The sequence below is a fragment of the Poecilia mexicana genome, unplaced genomic scaffold, assembly GCF_051168715.1.
Source record: "Poecilia mexicana isolate PSO_F unplaced genomic scaffold, ASM5116871v1 scaffold_18, whole genome shotgun sequence".
Lineage (NCBI taxonomy): Eukaryota > Metazoa > Chordata > Actinopteri > Cyprinodontiformes > Poeciliidae > Poecilia > Poecilia mexicana.
The window spans coordinates 6,634,184-6,655,787 of NW_028263387.1; the positions used below are offsets into that span (position 1 = coordinate 6,634,184).

The window sequence follows — 21,604 nt, forward strand, 5'->3', positions numbered from 1 at the left end:
AATACGCAGAAAAGTGTCCTGTTGTTTCAAAGCAGTGGACCAATAAGAACTCAATGGAGATAAACGAGGTTCTGATTATCAGAACTGTTTGCTGAGCAGCACCAGTGTTCAATACACCATCACATTTCCTGTCACTGCATGGATGTATGTTTTGAAACATACCAGGGTTTCCCCCAGAAAAAAAAGGCAAAGCTAGCGGCCCACCGCGTTTTTGTGTTGAGATATTTTCAAAGTTACAAAAACTCGGAGGGGCACAAGTCGGCATCATCGATTGGAAATAACAGCATGTGAGGCCATTGGGCAGCTGCAGCCACAGCCCTCACTCCCAGTTCAATGCGCCAGCTATCAACCTGGCTTAATCCATCTTTACTGTCACTGTTATCTGTAAAAACAACAAAAATCTACTTAAAATTAAATACTTAGCCTGGTGGCCCACCAGGCTTATTGGGGGGAATCCCTGCTTACATTGTCAACAATTAAATTCACATTAAAAAAACAAACAAACAAAAAAAAACTTTATTGACTCCGAAGGGAAATTAAATAAATAAAAAATAAAATAAAAGTATAAAAATGGAAAGAAAGCAGAAAATAAACTGTGAAACTACAAGCTTTGATGGCAAAGTCTTTCCAGCTTGTCCACTGGTTTACCAGCATCCACCAGTATTATGGAGGACAGGAAACAACTTTGAGCTTTTCTCACGGTTTGATCAGGTTGTTCTCTAAACTGTCTGCAACAAAACCTTTTATAGAAAGATCATTTTCCCAAGCTACAGAGTTTGGTGCATTTCTCCTTCCTGTTGATGGTTTATAAAAGATGTCCTTGTGAAACATGTTCCTGCCCTGCTTTGAATATTTAAATTATAAACGGGTCAAATTCGATCGCTATTCAGAAATCCGGGAAACGTCGAAACCAACAGTTTATCTGGGAGAGTTTACAGCTGAACATCAAGAGAGGAGCATCAGTTCACTGAGGGACAAAGAGAAGAAATGTAAGTTTCAGATCCCAGTTTGTTTGTTTGTAAACTCCTGAATACTAAGATTATTTTTATTTAAGTACTATGCACATTTTCAGCTAAAACAGAGTAGTGCTATAATTACCTGTTCTGTCTTCATCTCTCTGCTCTCATTGTTTCTCTGTCCAGTGGAGGGAGAGCTGCAGCTTTTCACTGTTTAAATGTTCTTCATCCAACAGAGACAAACTGCTGGAGGAAAATAATTCATCTGACAGCAAAGATGCAGTGGAGTCTGATTCTGCTCTTCCTGATGGGTAAGTTGATCTGAAACACAACTAGACTACGAGGAAAACATTTAATACCAGCAAGTTTCAAGTCTTCAGCTCAGTGTTGCTTCATTGACTGTCATTAAAGTGAATAAGACCTGGACTGAAGCTCAGCAGTACTGCAGAGAGAAACACACTGACCTGGTCACAGTGACTAACATGAAGGACATGAAGAGACTCATCAGGACATAAAGAGGAAGCTTGGATTGGTCTGGTCAGTCAACCATAATTTATCAGAACATGGTACTGGTCCCTGTCAGGAGTGGAGTTTGATGAAAGTGAGACAAACTGGAAGGATTAAGAACCGACTGATCGAGGAATTCAAGGTTCTGAGAACTGTGAGGCTGTGTATCAAAATCTCACTTGGCAAGATCAGGGTTCTCATTGGCCTGAATATTTCCTCTGCTATGATGGTGAGTACTGAGAAAACAACAAATTAAAATATTTTACAAAAAGTTTAACCAGGGATTTTAGTTGAAAACAATAAATAAATAATCAGTTTGTGTTCATCTATGTGCAAGTGAACCCAATTATGTTAATCTGAAAACAAATTATAGATGAGGATCTGTTCACTCCACAGAAACTAATAAGACCTTTAAATATCACTTGATTAAAGATAAGAAGTCCTGGCAGGAAGCTCAGAGTTACTGCAGAGAGAAACACACAGACCTGAGCAGTGGAACGAAGCAGCTACAGGATGAAGAAGTGAAGAAATTGATGAACTCTTCAGACAGTAAATCATACTTTTGTCTGTTCAGAGACACCTGGAGGTGGTCAGATGGAAAAATTTTCTCTTTCAGACACTGGAATAAAAACTTTGACAATCCAGAATCCATCATTGATCAATGTGCCATGACTGTGTTTGATGATGGAGGCAGATGGAAGAATAAGAACTGTGCTGAATGAAAACCTTTCATCTGTTATGATGGTGAGTTTTTGCTGCAGAATGTCTTTAAATGTAACTTAATTCCTAGGAAGAAAAAAGAGCCTTATTATAAAGGCTATGTATTTCTGTCATATCTACCAAATCTATTAAAATAAAATTTTGACTTTTATTCCGTAAATCATATAAAAACTTTTCTTTTAAATAGTTCTTGTTGTCATGTTTGGCATAATGATACATGAACCTGCTGTTGCAATTATTTAGTGTTTTTTCCCTCTTTATGTAGATAAATTTATCCTGATCAAAGAGACGATGAACTGGGAGGACGCCTTGTACTACTGCAGAGATCATCACCATGACCTGGTCACCATCACCAACATGGATGATCAGAGATGGATCCAGGAGAAAGTCAAGAACGCATCAACTCCGTTTGTCTGGATGGGTCTGCGCTTCACCTGCACTCTGGATTTGTGGTTCTGGGTCAGTGATGAGGTGGTCAGATATAAGAACTGGGCAATGTCATGATCCGTGTTTCTGTGTATTTATTTTTAGGTTTTTCTGTGTTCAGTTTCTGTCCTGTGAGTCTCTGTCTCTGCGTCTTCCCCGTTGATTGTTCCCAGGTGTCTCCTGTTCCCTTGATTACCTCCCTGTGTATTTAAACCCACCTGTTGTCTTTGTCTCTTGTCGGATCCTTGTCATGCGTCATATGTTCCTCCTGTTGTTGCCTGTTGTTCTGTTCCTTGGATTTCTCATTAAATTATTGCTTTACCTGGGTCTGCCTGCGTGCTCTCTTCACCACCACACCACTCCCTGACAGGCCAAAGATGAACCAATGGATGACTGTGACATGTCTGGAGCCATGGAGATGGGAGGAAAACAAAAGTGGAGGAAAAAAATTTATCTTGACAAATATAACTTCATCTGTTCTAAAAAGTCAAATCCACTCTGCTTTTTTTTTTAACTTTTAGGTTTGTGGTTCTTATTTTTCTACCACTTCCTGTCATCTTCTTTGTTTTTGCCAGTTGTAACATCCGGTGACTCGTGTAATGCAAAAAAATATGTATTTCCATTGCATGTTTTTTTGAAATACATATTTCATACAACAAAAACATGAGCCTTCAAGAAATCAGCATGTTTCCAGTAAGCAAATTTACTTTTGTAATTTCAATTTGCTCAATTTTATTGTGAATGGAAACTCGGTTCAGGTCAATCTGTATGTGGTTACAATGTGTGAGAAACCAGGAAGTGTCTTCTTCTCTCCAAACACTAAACTCCCAGGCAGATACTGATTCAGCCCAAAGTTAAAACACATAAACAGTTATCACTGTCATCAGTTTGTTCTTTAAGCTTTCTATAACACTTTTATTAGACATACAATCAGAAACGATGAGATATAAACCATAATAATCAGTGGTTTTATACTCAATGTGCAGCAGAGCCTCACCAGTAACATCCTGACTGTTCAAGTTTCTCTGGAATATCAACCAGGTTCCCAGGATATGGAGGTTGGATCATTTTGTTTATATTTGTACTTCCTGGTTAGAGTTGAATGTTTTCTTGTGAAAGATGTTTTGAATATTTAAATGATGAAATGGTAAAATTCAGCTGCTGTTTGTTTTACCTGGGACAGTTTCAGCAGAGCATCAAGAGGAGAGGAGAGGAGAGGAGAGGAGAGGAGAGGAGAGGAGAGGAGAGGACAGCGTCTCATTCACTGAGGGGGAAAAGGAAACATGTAAGTTTTATATCATCATGTTAGTTTTACTGTTCCCACATTTATACAAAGATTTGTGTGAATGTTGGGTTAAAAGCTTTATGATGTGAAAACATGAAAATCACTTTCTTTTGCCATTTTGTGTTATGTTGAAATAATGTTATTCATTTTTTACTCCAGCATTATATTCTTTAAATTTCAATAATTTACATATCACTCTATATTGTTAGATTTAATGGTTTTTCACAAATTAAATTTGTTTCTTGAGTAGTTATTTCACCAAATACATTTTTTTTTAAACTTTCGCTGAGCTACAATGTGAAAAATAATACAACTATTACCAAAGAAAAACAATTGTTTTGTTTTTCCACTTTGTATCTAATTTATGACTGGATACAAAAGCATAAACTTTGTATCCAGGCATAAGATACATGTGATATAAAAATGTTAGTTATTTCTGTCAAATAGAGGAACTGTAATAAATATATATATACTTTAGTTAAATCATCTGTTCTGCTAGATCCTGTTTATAGAAGTTTTTTTTCCCATTGTAAACTTTGCATAGATTAAAAATAATTTCTTTCATAAGCAGAATGACTCCATCATGCCTTACCCCACCCTTAGTTTGAATATCCAAATAATGTTATTAAAATTTCAGTTCTATAACAGAGCTGTGTTAGTGGAGCTCTGCTTGTCATGAAAGGAAATAAATAATCTACTGAGAAATTTAGACAAAACAAGACAGAAAGAAAAGGAAGCAGATGGAAATGATGACTGTGTCAGAGCTTAACTTTTGGTACATGACAAACTTCACTTTTAAATGAATGTTAAGTCATGGTTGTGATTTGAGTTTTCCTGTGTGTTTATTTTAGGTTTCTTTAGTTTTCTGTGTTCTGTGGAGTCTCTGTGTTGTCCTGTCAACCCCCTGATTGTTCCCACCTGTGTTCTTTGTTCCTTGTCAGGTCCTTGTTCTACTGTGCTGTCTAACAGTGTAATGTCTAGTCTGTGTCTTGTGATGTTCCTTCGTGTTTTCAGTGCTACTAGTTTGTGAGCCTCAGCATTCTGCTCGACTGCTGCCTGGTTTTTGGAACTTAGTTATGACCATTCATCATTAAATAATCATTTTTCTCCACTCCAACCTTGGTCTATGATGCCTCTTTCACCACATCTCACTACAACCCATGAGAGTCATGTTTAATGTGTTTATTTTTATTTTTAATTAACAAAAAACACAGATCAGAGAGTCTTCATCTCTCTGCTCTCTTTGTTTCTCTGTCCAGTGGAGGGAGAGCTGCAGCTTTTCACTGTTTAAATGTTCTTCATCCAACAGAGACAAACTGCTGGAGGAAAATAATTCATCTGACAGCAAAGATGCAGTGGAGTCTGATTCTGCTCTTCCTGATGGGTAAGTTGATCTGAAACACAACTAGACTACGAGGAAACAGAGATATCTCTTTACAATCAAGCAGAAACTTCAATAAAAGTTCTAATCATATTGAAACGTATAGCCCATATTGTGTATTGATGAAATTATCCTAATTTAATATCACCACTGTTTATGTTTCAGCTCAGTGTTGTTTCATGGACTGTCAGCTCTATCAGTTTCTCTACATTAATGAGAGTAAGACCTGGACTGAAGCTCAGCAGTACTGCAGAAAGAAACACATTGACCTGGTCACAGTGACTAACATGAAGGACATGAAGAGACTCATCAACATCTCAGCTGGAGATCAGAGTGAAGCTTGGATTGGTCTGATCAGTAAACCAGAATTTACCAGAACATGGTACTGGTCTCTGCCTGGAATGGAGTTCAATGAAAGTGAGACAAAATGGAAAAAAGGAGAACCATCTGATAGAGGAATTCAAGGTTCTGAAAACTGTGGGGCTGTGTATCAAAATCTCACATGGCTAGATCAGGGCTGCAAGTGGCCTGAATATTTCCTCTGCAATGATGGTGAGTATTAAAATAACACATAATCTAAATTCTATAGATTCTTATAAAACTGTCTAGACAAAATATTTTACAAAAAAAGAAAATTAAAGTATCAATTTCACTAACAAGAAAGAAATGGTCAATGAACCTTGTTTCATGTTCATCTTAAAAAAAGTCAGAAATGGAGATTTACATTTGTCTGTTTACTCCACAGAGACTAATAGACCCAATAAATATCACTTGATTAAAGACAAGAAGACCTGGCAGGAAGCTCAGAGTTACTGCAGAGAGAAACACACAGACCTGATCAGTGGAACGAAGCAGCTACAGGATGAAGAAGTGAAGAAATTGATGAACTCTTCAGACAGTAAATCATACATTGGTCTGTTCAGAGACACCTGGAGGTGGTCAGATGGAAGCAGTTTCTCTTTCAGACACTGGAATAAAAACTTTAACAATTCAGAATCTGTCAGTGGTCAATGTGCCATGACTGTGTTTGATGATGGAGGCAAATGGAAGAATGAGAGCTGTGATGAAAAAAAACCCTTCATCTGTTATGATGGTGAGTTTTTGGTGCAATAAGACAAAGTATTTAAATCTAAGTGAATGTGTAGGAAGGAAAAAAGAGCTTTATTATACTTTTGAAGTCTTTCTCCCATACTTGATCTATTTAAAAAAATGTTATATCTACACATAAACTGCAGAAATATGAAACATTTCAGACCTTTTAAATTCTTCAAGGCTCTGTGTCTTGAGATAAATGAAGCTGTAGTTGCAATGATTTATTGTGTTTATTGCTTCTAGATGTAGATAAAGTGATCCTGATTAAACAAAATAAAACCTGGGAGGACGCCTTGACCTACTGCAGAGATCACCACCATGACCTGGTCACCATCACCAACATGGATGATCAGAGATGGATCCAGGAGAAAGTCAAGAACGCATCGACTGATTTTGTCTGGATGGGTCTGCACTACGCCCCGACTCTGGATTTCTGGTTCTGGGTCAGTGATGAGGTGGTCAGATATCAGAACTGGGACGAAGGTGAACCGATGGACGACTGTGACATGTCTGGAGCCATGGAGACGGGAGGAGAACATCAGTGGATGAAGAAAAATTACCTTGATGAATTTAATTTCATTTGTTTTAAAACGTAAAATCCACTCTGCTTTTTCCTTTTTTACTTTTAAGTTTGTGGTTCTTATTAAAATCTTTTACTGAACCTTTATTTTTCTGCTGCGAGAAAAAACATTTTCTTTTATTGGCGCTGAGCTTTTTACATAAATCTTGATTTTATCTTTGGTTTTCTTGTGGTTTCAGGAACATACATGTGCCACATATCATTTATACTGCAGATGAGAGTTTTTTCTTTTGTTCTGTGGATTGACTGAACTGAAACAAGCTTCACTGTGCTTCTTTTTACCATGACAATGTCTGATTCTGATTCTCATCATTTATACTTTTAGTTTTTAAATTTTAGCTACTTTAATATCTAATTATATGGTAACATGGCTCTTTAAGTTATTAATAATTTTGACATGTTCTTTCAGAATATTAACATTAGTTTTTTACCAGGAGTCATCTTGCAATCAGAAGTTGTGCTTTGATTCAAGCTTCATTTATGCTGATGCTCCTCTGGCCAAATCACTTCACATGTTACACTGATGTGTGTGTCAGTGTGTGAATGTTTCTCCAGTTATATTAATCTTTTTTATTTCCCATAAATCTCCTGTGCATACTTGAGTATTTACTTTACACAAATATCTTACCGATGTTCCTTTTCTTCTGTAATTGATTTTCTGTCACTTTTTATCTTCAGCTTAATTTTTTTAATCACAATAAAAGATGAGTTTTAACTTTATGGTAATTTATTTTGGTATTGGTAATTTTCAACCTCTGAAGCACTTTGTGTTTCATCAGACTGCATTCAATTAAAGTTTGACTTAATTTAATTCATTTATTTTTTTAAATTCCTGTCATAAGCTTTTCATACAGTTTCCACTTATAATGGAAACACAACCCATCAAAATCTTGTAATTGCTGAGCAGCTTTTTAAATGTTTCCACTGATGATTTAAAGATTCATCTTTGGTATTTGTGGTTGGAACGTCTCCTTGTCATCACCCTAATCTTCAACTCCCTGCAAAGTTTCTCTATTAAATTGAAATCCTTACTTTTTCTGGGCCACCTTAGAATGTGAACATTGCTGCCAGTAAACAGAAACATGCTAAAATTAAGATTATAGAGCTGTGGTGCTGTAGTGGCCCAGGGGCAAAGCACAACCCACGTATTGAGGCCCTAGTCCTCATGGTGGTGGTCAAAGGTTCAATATCTGGCCTGGAATCGTTTGCTGCATGTCTTCCCTTCTCTGATTGCCTTCTTTCCTGTTGAACTACTTTCAAATAAAGGCCACTAGAACCAACAAAACCTTTAAAGAAAAATCATATTTTTTGGATTCAACTGCCCGGATTGATTGAATTTTTTTTACTCATTTTTAGAGAAATGACAAAAGTAAAACTTGATCAGCAGATGGCAGAATGTTCTGGATAAACAGAAGATACAGTCTGGAAATGTTTTTATAAAACTATCAGGGCAGCAGATCTTTTTATAAAATTCTTGACCGAGATGTCCAGTCAAGAATTTAGCAGGGATAACAGGTAAAGAAGATTTAAAAAGTTTGTCAAGAGAGCTACAGTCATGAGAAATTATACTTTATTTTTCTCAAACTTTCCTAAACCATCACAAGAGCAAACAAAAATCAAAAAGTAAAAGTGAAAAATGAGTCAGATTGGCTGTTTGTTTTTTTCTTTTTTTACCATGCTCTTGAAAAGATGCTAGAGCTTTACAGTGCTGAACGCTTTGCAGAAATTTCCAGATGTCATCGCAGTATTGGGACACATTCATGTCAAATATGAGCCACTGTCTGGGAGGAAGTCAAACAGCTTGTGCTGCTTCTCAAAGTGGACAAAACAAAGGAGATTTAGAGTACACTAAGAAAAACCACCTTGTTCAATTTACTTCATACAGTTATATCGATCATTTTCATGAGATTGAGTTATGATCAGTTTCAAATGACTATCAAGATGCCAGTAAGTGACATGTTAGAGTTTTCATCCCTCTGATCTTTTCCATATTTTGTCAGTAAAACCACAAACGTGGATATTTTTCACTGGAATTTTATGATGAAGACCAAAACAAAGTGGTGTACAAATGTGAAGTGGACAAACAAAATTGTAGATGACTCAAAACATTTTTTTACAAATTGAAAAGTGCGGTGTGCAAAAGTGTTCAGCCTGCCTGAGTCAGTATTTTGTAGAACCACCTTTTGCTTCAAGTTTTTAGTGTTTCTACCATCTTTGCACGTCTAGTAACTGAAGTTTTTCTTCTTCTTTGCTAAGCAGCTCAGGCTCAGTCAGATTAGAAGGAGAGTATTTGTAAGCAAAACATTTCAGATTGTGCCACAGATTCTCGCTTGGGCTTAGGTTTGAACTTTGACTGGGCCGTTCTAATATGAATATGTTTTGTCTTAAACAGACTCAAAGCAGTTTGCTTTCATGATTGTTCTGTATTTGGCTCCATCCATCTTCCCATCAGCTCTGCTCATCTTCCCTGTACCTGCTGAAGAGAAGCAACCCCAGAGCATGATGCTGCCAGCACCATATTTGACAGTGGGAAAGGTGTGTTCAGAGAGATGTCCACTGGTTCACATTTTGGCCAAAAAGGTCAGTTTGTTCTGGTTGTACAAAATCTCCTCCTTCCACGTGCTTGATGTGTCCAACATGGCCTCTGGCAAAGTGCAAAGGGACTCCTTATGTTTTTTTTTGTTTGTTTTTTTTCTAAACAATGTTTTCTTCTAGCCACTCTTCCATAAAGACCACATTTGTTCAGTGCATGACTAATAGTTTTCCCATGAACAGATTCCTCCACCTGAGCTGTGAATCTCTGCATCTTGTCCAGAGTCACCATGAGCCTCCTGGCTGCATCTCTGATCAGTGGCGCAACTGCACATTATTCAGGTGGATGCAAAAACATAAATTGGCTCAAACAAAAGACAAACAAAAGAAAAATAAAAGTTGTTGTGTCTCAGTGAACAAAGTCTCTATTTCTGCTCACTCCACACATTATTGTATATACTGTAGTTTATATGGCATCAAACTCCTAATACAATCCTCCCAAAATGTGAGGAGCTTTAGCCAGAGTGAAAATAACATTATATTACATAAATATTTCATTGAACTTAACATTGTAGATTACCAATGAAGCCATTCGAAACTGAATACGTTATTCAACAAACCAAACATTTTGACATTATTATCAGGGTTGCTATTAACAAGAACCCTAAATACAAATCATGTTAGTTTCTAGTTAATACATCATCATTCTATCCACTCACTGTTTATCTGTCTTCCTGCAGAATCTTCAATGTAAGAAAGGGAGAAAATGTGTCCAAAACCTGTAACCTTAATTAGTGATAAATAAGACCGAGTTTAAACTTTAAATTCTTTAGTGTCCAAAATGTGAAAACATGGAACTAGAACCAGTCAGATTGGAAGGAATATGACTTTATTTGTTCTCAGCTATAACTTGGATATCAGGTGAATCATAATTAAACATATTGAGAAACAACAGACACATTTTTTTTTTTTATCAGAAATGTTTCATCAGCATATTGAGCTCATGTGATTCCTGCTCCAGAAAGGTGAAGGTCTCTGGACAACCTGAAGGTAATGTTGAGAAAATAAATATGAAATAAGCTAGTTTTAAAACTTAACATGTCTTGATTCAAATGGCCTAATTGTGGTTTTGAAATTACTAATGTATTCTGACTTTTTGACCTTTATTTTACGTGTATTTCCAGCAGATGGTTTGCTAGGATCGTTTGAACTGCCTTTTGTCTGTGGGAAAACAATACAGTGGAAGTTCTAGCTTTTCACACATCTGTGAAAGGCCGTAAACGCGGCAGGGGTTTCTGGCTTCAGATAGAGGGTCAGAGATAGCTCCTGGTTGGATGAGCAAAGATACGCCTTATTTGAATAAATTAAAGATAAGAATACGCCTTTTACTATAAAACTTTCTACACAGAAGTAACAGATCAGATTTGCTCTTGCAATTCTCCAAAGACGTCTTTGCACGTCTTTCTTTCCTTCTTTTCCCAAGTCTGTCAGGTAAATGAATGTATGTATGTTTCTGTGTAAGTTTATGCATTGTCTTATATTGGATTAAACTCTGTAATTCTGTGACGTCAACACGCATTGTTGTTTTCCTTGTGGCCACACGCAGCCCGCCGAGAGGACCTGGGCTCCAGAGGAAGAGAGAGCCAGACTTTTTCCAAAGTTAACTAATTTAGATATTCTTCCTTAACAATTAACACCGACCAGCAGTCAGGAAGACGGACACTGATGAGATCCTACAACCCAAAGGCTGCACGAAGAACCACGATGGTCTGCGGCGGCAGTTTACCAACATGAAAACACATTGAAATATATTATGAATTAATTCTGATATTTATAAGTTATTTGCTACACCCTGACTGACATTAGCTCATGTATATTCGGCACTATTACAAGTTTTATCGTAGTTAAATACAAAAATCATCGTTAGCTTACCTGAACCGTCTTAGCCACCTGCTTTCCTGCCTCTTCAAGGCGGAGATCAGCTCCTCCTCACCACATCGCAGCTTTCCTCCCACTGTCACATTTTCTTTTAGTCTCAGAAAAATTGCAATCAGGCTATAAAAAAATAGCTCAGCTCTCTCTTCTTCTTTTGTATCAGAAAAACAACAACTCGCGTTAGGTCGCATGTAACTAAGTACAGCACGTAGCTCCTGGAGGCGGGGTGCTACACCCCCCCCGCCACCAGGAGGCGGTACCCTGCAACAGAGCCAAGTGGGCCGGTGGAGACGCGGTCACTCCGAAACAGAGCTGAGCCGAGCCGAGCCGAGCCGAGTTGTTGAAGTAGAGCCGGTGAAAAAGGGGCAAAAGTGATGAACTCTGCAGACCCTCCAATAGCATACTTTGGTCTGTTCAGAGACAACTGGAGGTGGTCAGATGGAAGCAGTTTCTCTTTCAGACACTGGAATAAAAACTTTAACAATCAGGAACTTGTCAGCGCTCAGTGTACCACGACTGTGTTTGATAATTGCAAATGGAAAAATACAGACTGTGATGAGTCAAAACCCTTCATCTGTTATGATGGTGAGTTTTTACTGTAAAAACACAAAGTCTGTAAATGCAACTGAAGTTCTCTGACGACAAAAATGACCCTTACTAAAAATGTTCACATATGTCTATTATATACCTACCAAATAAATTAAGAGGAATTTTCACATTTAAACTTATAATGATAACAAGGCAATTGCCACCTTCTGCAGCTGCGCTAGATTCTCATCTCCCTTCAGTGCTCCAGTTGGGATTTCTCCCATTGAGCTCAATTTCTTCAGTAGAATAATAAGGTAGATTTTATGAGCTGTTTTAGAACTGTAGTTGTAGTAATATCAGAGGGAACGAGGCCGTTCAGCCTGTGCTGGTAACAAGTACAAACATTAAATTAACATCAACATCCGCCTGGTTCGGTTCAGCACTTCTCTCTTCACAGTGGAGGACGGATGTTTCTGATTTCCATGACAAATTACAAACGTCACTGCCAAACGTTAGCAAATAGGGTAAAATTTCAAATTCACACCTCCACAAAATGGTGGATTTATGAAACTGATTAACCGGAAATCATGACTGTGTTTAGCAGCTCCACAGCAAATGCAGTGAAGTCATAGACAAGAAAATATTATAGGCAATAGAAAAAAAGAACAGGTTGAAAAATATTGTCCAAAAAAATATTAAGATATCTACACAGCACTGGGAGGTTAAGATGTGTACTTTCCAATCCTAGACACTCAAAGTACACATAAAAATATATGTAAAGGATAAAACAGTGTATTGTTCCCTTTAAATTGTTATTGTTGCCGATGTTCTGAGTAATGATACAAGTCAGAATTGCTGTTGGACTGATGTATGTTCATTGTTTCTTGATGTAGATAAAGTGATCCTGATTAAACAAAATAAAACCTGGGAGGACGCCTTGACCTACTGCAGAGGTCACCACCATAACCTGGTCACCATCACCAACATGGATGATCAGAAATGGATCCAGGAGAAAATGAAGGAGGCATCAACTGATTATGACTGGATGGGTCTGAGCTTCATCTGCACTCTGGATTTCTGGTTCTGGGTCAGTAATGAGGTGGTCAGATATGAGAACTAGGCTTTAGATGGACAGATGGACGACTGTGACATGTCTGGAGCCATGGAGACGGGAGGAGAACAGCAGTGGAGGAAGAATCTATCTGTGGTTACAATGTATGAGAAACCAGGAAGTGTCTTCTTCTCTCCAAACACTAAACTCCCAGGCAGATACTGATTCAGCCCAAAGTTAAAACACATAAACAGTTATCACTGTCATCAGTTTGTTCTTTAAGCTTTCTATAACACTTTTATTAGACATACAATCAGAAACGATGAGATATAAACCATAATAATCAGTGGTTTTATACTCAACCTGCAGCAGAGCCTCACCAGTAACATCCTGACTGTTAAAGTTTCTCTGGAATATCAACCAGGTTCCCAGGATATGGAGGTTGGATCATTTTGTTTATATTTGTACTTCCTGGTTATAGTTGAGTGTTTTCTTGTGAAAGATGTTTTGAATATTTAAATGATGAAATGGTAAAATTCAGCTGCTGTTTCTTTTACCTGGGACAGTTTCAGCAGAGCATCAAGAGGAGAGGAGAGGAGAGGAGAGGAGAGGAGAGGAGAGGAGAGGAGAGGACAGCGTCTCATTCACTGAGGGGGAAAAGGAAACATGTAAGTTTTATATCATCATGTTAGTTTTACTGTTCTCACATTTATACAAAGATTTGTGTGAATGTTGGATTAAAAGCTTTATGATGTGAAAACGTGAAAATCACTTTCTTCTGCCATTTTGTGTTATGTTGAAATAATGTTATTCATTTTTTACTCCAGCATTATATTCTTTAAATTTCAATAATTTACACATAACTCTATATTGTTAGATTTCATGGTTTTTCACAAATTAAATTTGTTTCTTGAGTAGTTATTTCACCAAATACATTTTTTTTTAAATTTCGCTGAGCTACAATGTGAAAAATAATACAACTATTACCTAAGAAAAACAATTGTTTTGTTTTTCCACTTTGTATCTAATTTATGACTGGATACAAAGGCATAAACTTTGTATCCTGGCATAAGATACATGTGATATAAAAATGTTAGTTATTTCTGTCAAATAGAAGAACTGTAATACATATATATACTTTAGTCAATTCGTCTGTTCTGCTAGATCCTGTTTATAGAAGTTATTTTTTCCCATTGTAAACTTTGCATGGATCAGAAATAATTTCTTTCATTAGCAGAATGACTCCATCATGCCTTACCCCACCCTTAGTTTGAATATCCAAATAATGATATTAAAATTTCAGTTCTATAACAGAGCTGTGTTAGTGGAGCTCTGCTTGTCATGAAAGGAAATAAATAATCTACTGAGAAATTTAGACAAAACAAGACAGAAAGAAAAGGAAGCAGATGGAAATGATGACTATGTCAGAGCTTAACTTTTGGAACATGACAAACTACACTTTTAAATTAATGTTAAGTCATGGTTAATGTGTTGTATATTTATATTTCTAATTAAAGAACAAGGCCGAGCAGAGTGTTTGTTCTCTCTGTCTTCATCTCTCTGCTCTCATTGTTTCTCTGTCCAGTGGAGGGAGAGCTGCAGCTTTTCACTGTTTAAATGTTCTTCATCCAACAGAGACAAACTGCTGGAGGAAAATAATTCATCTGACAGCAAAGATGCAGTGGAGTCTGATTCTGCTCTTCCTGATGGGTAAGTTGATCTGAAACACAACTAGACTACGAGGAAACAGAGATACCTCTGAGTTATCACACAGAAATGTTATGAGCTATAAGTTGCTATTTCATTGCAACTTATAGCTCATATTTTGTGTAGAAGAAATCCTCCCAATTTCATAACTTGTTTTATGTTCTCAGCTCAGTGTTGCTTCATGGACTGTCAGCTCTATCAGTTTCACTACATTAATGAGACTAAGAACTGGACTGAAGCTCAGCAGTACTGCAGAGAGAAACACACTGACCTGGTCACAGTGACTAACATGAAGGACATGGAGAGACTCATCAACATCTCAGCTGGAGAAATGAAGGAAGCTTGGATTGGTCTGATCAGTAAACCAGAATTTAACAGAACATGGTACTGGTCTCTGCCTGGAGTGGAGTTCAATGAAAGTGAGACAAAGTGGAACGATGGAGAACCATCTGATAGAGGAATTAAAGGTTATGAAAACTGTGGGGCTGTGTATCAAAATCTCACATGGCTAGATCAGGGCTGCAAGTGGCCTGAATATTTCCTCTGCAATGATGGTGAGTATTAAAATAACACATAATCTAAATTCTATAGATTGTCTTATAAAACTGTCTAGACAAAATATTTTACAAAAAAAGAAAATTAAAGTATCAATTTCACTAACAAGAAATGGAAACCACTGCTGTCAGTGCATCTGTCAATGAACCTTGTTTCATGTTCATCTTAAAAAAAGTCAGAAATGGAGATTTACATTTGTCTCTCTACTCCACAGAGACTAATACAACCCATAAATATCGCCTGATTAGAGACAAGAAGACCTGGCAGGAAGCTCAGATTTACTGCAGAGAGAATCACACAGACCTGATCAGTGGAACGAAGCAGCTACAGGATGAAGAAGTAGAGAAGATGATGAACTCTTCAGACAGTAAAGCATACACTGGTCTATTCAGAGACAACTGGAGGTGGTCAGATGGAAGCAGTTTCTCTTTCAGACACTGGAATAAAAACTTTAACAATTCAGAATCCATCAATGGTCAATGTGCCATGACTGTGTTTGATGATGGAGGCAGATGGAAGAATGTGAGCTGTGCTGAAAGAAAACCCTTCATCTGTTATGATGGTGAGTTTTTGGTGCAATAAGACAAAGTATTTAAATTTAACTGAATATGTAGGAAGAAAAAAAGAGCTTTATTATACTTTTGAAGTCTTTCTCTCATGTAATAAATCTATTTTAAAAAGTCACATCTACACATAAATTGCATAAAACATGTAGAAACATTTCAGACCTTTTAAATTCTTCAAGGCTCTGTGTCTTGAGATAAATGAAGCTGTAGTTGCAATGATTTATTGTGTTCATTGTTTCTTGATTTATATAATGGGTGACACTTTATTTGAAGGGGGTTGAATAAGACTGACATGAAACCATCATAAACATGACATAACACCTGTCATGAACATGAATAAGTCTTCATGAATATTTATGACTGTTGTCATAAAGTGTCATTTGGTAAATTATGATACTTTTAATACAAAGTTGACATTATTCAAAATGTCTTTGTTATGACAACTTGACATTAACCAAGAAATCATTACTGATATAAATTTGTTATAAAAGTATTACTGATTTCACTTTAAAAATTAGGTAACTTTATGTTATTAAAGGTAAAGTTTAAACAGTAATGATTTCCTGGTTAATGTCAAGTTGTCATAACAAAGACATTTTGAATAATGTCAACTTTGTATTAAAAGTGTCATAATTTACCGAATGACGCTTTATGACAACAGTCATAAATATTCATGAAGGCTTATTCATGTTCATGACAGGTGTTATGTCATGTTTATGACAGTGTTATGACAGTCTTATTCAACCCCCTTCAAATAAAGTGTTACCAGATAATGTGATCCTGATCAAAGAGGCAATGAACTGGGAGGACGCCTTGACCTACTGCAGAGATCATCACCATGACCTGGTCACCATCACCAACATGGAGGATCAGAGATGGATCCAGGAGAAAGTCAAGGATGCATCGACTGGTTATGTCTGGATGGGTCTGCGTTACACCTGCACTCTGGATTTCTGGTTCTGGGTCAGTGATGAGGTGGTCAGATATCAGAACTGGGCCTCAGATGAACCGATGGACGACTGTGACATGTCAGGAGCCATGGAGACGGGAGAAGGACATAAGTGGATGAAGAAAAATGACCTTGAGAAATTTAATTTCATTTGTTCTAAGGAATAAAATCAACTCTGCTTTTTCTCTTTTTACCTTTAAGTTTGTGGTTCTTATTAAATCTTTTACGGTAAGTTTATTTTTCTGCTGGGAGAAAAGAAAATATTTCCTTTTATTAGCGCTGAGCTTTTTACATAAATCTTGATGTTTTCTTTGGTTTTCTTGTGGGTTCAGTAACATACATGTGCCACATATCATTTATACTCCAGATTATTTTTTTTTTTTTTGTTCTGTGGATTGACTGCACTGAAACAAACTTCATTGTACTTTCTTTACCATGACAGTAATGTCTGATTCTGATTCCTATCATTTATACTTTTTGTTTTTCATTTTTAGCTTCTTTAATATTATGTAAATATATAGTAACATGGCATTGCTCTTTAAGTTATTAATAATTTTGGCACATTTCTTCAGAATATTACCATTAGTTTTTTTTTTTTTTTTTTTTTTTTTTTTTTTTACCAGGAATCGTCTTGGAATCGAAAGTTGTGCTTTGATTCCAGCTTCATTCATGCTGATGCTCCTCTGGCCAAATCACTTCACAAGTTACACTGATGTGTGTGTTGGTGTGTGAATGTTTCTCCAGTTATATTAATCTTTTTATTTCCCATAAATCTCCTGTGCATACTTGAGCATTTACTTTACACAAATGTCTTTCTGATGTTCTTTTTCTTCTGTAATTGATTTTCTGTCACTTTTTATCTTCAGCTTAATTTTTTTCATCACAATAAATGAGTTTTAACTTTATGGAAATTTATTTAGTTGTTTGGTCATTTTCAACCTCTATTTAGCACTTTGTGTTTCATCAGACTGCATTCAATTAAAGTTTGACTTAATTTAATTCATTTATTTTTTTAAATTCCTGTCATAAGCTTTTTATACACTTTCCACTTATAATGGGAACACAACCCAGCAAAACCTTGTAATAATTGCTGAGCAGCTTTTTAAATGTTTCTACTGGTGATTTAATGATTCATCTTTGGTATTTGTGGTTGGAACGTCTCCTTGTCATCACCCTAATCTTCAACTCCCTGCAAAGTTTCTCTATGAAATTGAAATCCTTACTTTTTCTGGGCCACCTTAGAATGTGAACATTGCTGCCGGTAAACAGAAACATGCTAAAATTAAAAGATTATTTCACAGCTAAATCAAGCTATGAGTTAGAGTTGAATTAATATTTTTTCGATTGAACTGCCCGGATTGACTGAAATTTTTAACTCATTTTTACAGAAATGACAGAAGTAAAACTTGATCAGCAGATGGTAGAACAGTCTAGATAAACAGAAGATACAGACTTGATAAGTTTTTATAAAAATATCCGTGCAACACAATCGGATAAATATCCGTCCAGTCAAGAATTTAGCAGGAATGATGGGTAAAGAGGATTTAAAAAGTTTGCCAAGAGAGCTATTAAGCTTTATTTGTTTCAACCTTTCCTAAAATATCATAAGAGCAAAAAAAAAATTAAAAATTAAAAGTGAAAAATTAGTCATCTTGGCTTTTTTTTGCCATGCTCTTGAAAAGATGCTGCAACAAGCGCTGAGCTGTGCTCCATTCAGAAATTTCCAGATGTCATTGCAGTATTGGGACATATTCATGGGAAATATGAGCCACTGTCTGGGAGGAAGTCAAAAGTCAAACAGAAATAATAAAAAAAACACCCTTGTTCAATTTACTTCATACAGTTATATCCATCATTTTCATGAGATTGAGTTATGATCGGTTTCAAATGACATGTTTTGTCAGTAAATCCACAAAAATTAATGTTTCATTGGAATTTTATGATAAAGACCAAAACAAAGGGTTGTACAAATGTGAAGTGGACAAAAAATATTGTAGATGACTCAAAACATTTTCTACAAGTAACAAACTGAAAAGTGCGGTGTGCAAAGGTGTTTAAACTGCCTGAGTCAGTATTTTGTAGAACCACCTTTTGCTTCAAGCTTTTATTGTTTCTACCATCTTTGCACATCTAGTGACTGAAGTTGTTGTTCATTCTTCTTTGCTAAGCAGCTCAGGCTCAGTCAGATTAGAAGAAGAGTATTTGTAAGCAAAATGTTTCAGATCGTGCCAAAGATTCTCGCTTGGGCTTAGGTTTGAGCTTTGACTTGGCCGTTCTAACACGAGTATGTTTTGTTTAAAACAGACTCAAAGCGGTTTGCTTCCATGATTGTCCTGTATTCGGCTCCATCCATACTTCCTGTTTTATAGTTTAATGTTTTTTGTGAAAGATGTTTTGAATATTTAAATGATGAAATGTTAAAATTCAGCTGCTGTTTCTTTTAGTTGGGACAGTTGTAGCAGAGCATCAAGAGGACTGACCGGTACAGCGCCCACTTCACGGCAGATGCTGCACCCATCCGCCTGTTGATCTTCTTCCTAAGGCACTCTACCTTTTTCCGGCTCAAGACCATGACCTCAGATTTGAGGCACTGATCCTCATCCCGGTCTCTTCACATTTGGCTGTGAATCGCTCCAGCGAGAGCTGCAGATCATGATCCGATGAAGCCAACAGGACCACATCATCCGCAAAAAGCAGAGATGTGATCCTAAGGCCACCAAACGGATCCCCTCAACACCTCAGCTGCGCTTAGAAATTCTGTCCATCAAATTAATGAACAGAATCGGTGACAAAGGGCAGCCTTGGTGGAATCCAACCCTCACCTGAAACGAGCCCGACTTACTGCCGGCAATGCGGACCAGAATCTGACAGGGACCTGACAGCCCGTATCAAATGGCCCGGTACCCCATACTCCCAGAGAACCCCCCACAAGGCCTCCTGAGAGACACGGTCGAACCCCTTCTGCTAGTCCACAAAACACATGTAGACTGGTTGGGTGAACTCCCATGCAACCTCCAGGACACTGGACCAGCTCAGGTTTAAATAGCTGGTCCAGGTCCAGTTGAACCTGCTGAGGGTCCAGCTTCAACTGGACCCTCAGCAGGTTCAATAATAAAAAATTAAAATAATTATATTAATATTTATATTCTATAACAGAGCTGTGTTAGTGGAGCTCTGCTTGTCATGAAAGAACATAAATAATCTACTGAGAACAGCTTTAGAGAAAACAAGACGGAAAGAAAAGGAAGCAGATGAAAATGACGACTGTGTCTGAACTTTGCTTTTGGTACATGACAAACTTCACTTTTAAATTAAAGTTAAGTCATGTTTAACGTGTTGTATATTTTTATTTTTAATTAAAGAAAAAGGCCGAGCAGAGAGTCTCCTGTCTGTCTTCATCTCTCTGCTCTCATTGTTTCTCTGTCCAGTGGAGGGAGAGCTGCAGCTTTTCACTGTTTAAATGTTCTTCATCCAACAGAGACAAACTGCTGGAGGAAAATAATTCATCTGACAGCAAAGATGCAGTGGAGTCTGATTCTGCTCTTCCTGATGGGTAAGTTGATCTGAAACACAACTAGACTCTCTAGTTTCTGTCAAAAAACAGATTAAACTTCATCATAAGGAAAGTAGAATGAGAACACTCAAGAAAAGCCTTTTTAAACCAAGTTATTCTACAAACCCTGGTGGCTGTGTTAGTTTTTAGTAACACATGCAGAGCTACATTTTATGTTCTCAGGTCAGTGTTGCTTCATGGACTGTCAGCTCTATCAGTTTCACTACATTAAACAGAATAAGACCTGGACTGAAGCTCAGCAGTACTGCAGAGAGAAACACACTGACCTGGTCACAGTGACTAACATGAAGGACATGAAGAGACTCATCAACATGTCATCTGGAGAAATGAAGGAAGCTTGGATTGGTCTGATCAGTGAACCAGAAGTTAACAGAACTTGGTTCTGGTCTCTGCCTGGAATGAAGTTCAATGAAAGTGAGACCAAGTGGAACGATGGAGAACCATCTGATAATGAAACTGAGAACTGTGGGTATTTGATTGAAACTCCCAAATGGGGAGATGTGAGTTGCTCTACTCCAAGATATTTCCTCTGCTACAATGGTGAGAATGCATGACTGATTTACTTGCTATTTTTTTTCTTTAAATAACCACATAGTTTCTTTAGACACTTTGTTTTAGGTTCTAAATTAAATAAAGAAGCTCAGAAGGAATTTATGTGTGATGTGAATTTACCTAATTACTTCACAGAAACCAACACAACCCACAAATATCACTTGATTAAAAAGAAGAAGACCTGGCAGAAAGCTCAGAGTTACTGCAGAGAGAAACACACAGACCTGATCAGTGGAATGAAGCAGATAGAGGATGAAGAAGTGGAAAAAGTGATGAAGTCTACACACAGAAAACCATTCATTGGTCTATTCAGAGACACCTGGAGGTGGTCAGATGGAAGCAGTTTCCCTTTCAGACACTGGAATAAAAACTTTAAAAATGTAGAACACATCAGAGGTCAATGTGCCGTTGCTGTGTTTTATGGTAAAGGCAGATGGAAGAATGTGAGCTGTGCTGAAAGAAAACCCTTCATCTGTTATGATGGTGAGTAATGCATGTGTGTGTGTATATATATATATATATATATATAGAGAGAGAGAGAGAGACGCTGTTCATGTCAATAGTGATGCATGAAATCACATTTGAATCTATCAACATATATCCTACGTACCTTTGTGTTAATGTTTTTCAAAATTATTTATTAATTATCTTCATCCACATGTCTGGTTAAAAAAATAATTTGAAACTGTTTCTTTGGAACCAAAGAAA

General features: G+C 37.0%; 2 protein-coding genes across 3 annotated transcripts; both read left to right on the forward strand.

Annotated features, from left to right (window-relative positions):
- The first annotated feature begins 5,445 nt into the window (after positions 1 to 5,445).
- Positions 5,446 to 7,667, forward strand: LOC106911859 (C-type mannose receptor 2-like). The gene is made up of 3 exons (XM_088015487.1): positions 5,446 to 5,827; positions 6,021 to 6,368; positions 6,611 to 7,667. Exons 1-3 carry the CDS (start codon positions 5,455 to 5,457, stop codon positions 6,961 to 6,963), a joined length of 1,074 nt encoding a protein of 357 aa, XP_087871613.1. The 5' UTR covers positions 5,446 to 5,454; the 3' UTR covers positions 6,964 to 7,667.
- A 7,208-nt stretch (positions 7,668 to 14,875) lies between these two features.
- LOC106911860 (C-type mannose receptor 2-like) lies at positions 14,876 to 17,675 on the forward strand. Of its 2 annotated transcripts, none has more exons than XM_088015414.1 (3): positions 14,876 to 15,254; positions 15,470 to 15,817; positions 16,582 to 17,675. In XM_088015414.1, the coding sequence occupies exons 1-3, from the start codon at positions 14,882 to 14,884 to the stop codon at positions 16,935 to 16,937; spliced, it is 1,077 nt and encodes a 358-aa protein (XP_087871540.1). In that variant the 5' UTR covers positions 14,876 to 14,881; the 3' UTR covers positions 16,938 to 17,675. The 2 variants fall into 2 exon arrangements, with proteins under 2 accessions (XP_087871540.1, XP_087871541.1); XM_088015415.1 differs by having other exon boundaries at positions 16,591 to 17,675.
- Positions 17,676 to 21,604: the final 3,929 nt, after the last annotated feature.

What these genes read in the sequence shown, in the direction of transcription:
- LOC106911859 (XM_088015487.1), top strand. Translation starts at nt 5,455, where the DNA reads ATGGACTGTCAGCTCTATCAGTTTCTCTACATTAATGAGAGTAAGACC. An exon ending in ATATTTCCTCTGCAATGATG is followed by an intron (nt 5,828 to 6,020) that starts GTGAGTATTAAA and finishes TTTACTCCACAG; the next exon opens with AGACTAATAGACCCAATAAA. An exon ending in ACCCTTCATCTGTTATGATG is followed by an intron (nt 6,369 to 6,610) that starts GTGAGTTTTTGG and finishes TATTGCTTCTAG; the next exon opens with ATGTAGATAAAGTGATCCTG.
- LOC106911860 (XM_088015414.1), top strand. Translation starts at nt 14,882, where the DNA reads ATGGACTGTCAGCTCTATCAGTTTCACTACATTAATGAGACTAAGAAC. An exon ending in ATATTTCCTCTGCAATGATG is followed by an intron (nt 15,255 to 15,469) that starts GTGAGTATTAAA and finishes TCTACTCCACAG; the next exon opens with AGACTAATACAACCCATAAA. An exon ending in ACCCTTCATCTGTTATGATG is followed by an intron (nt 15,818 to 16,581) that starts GTGAGTTTTTGG and finishes CTTCAAATAAAG; the next exon opens with TGTTACCAGATAATGTGATC.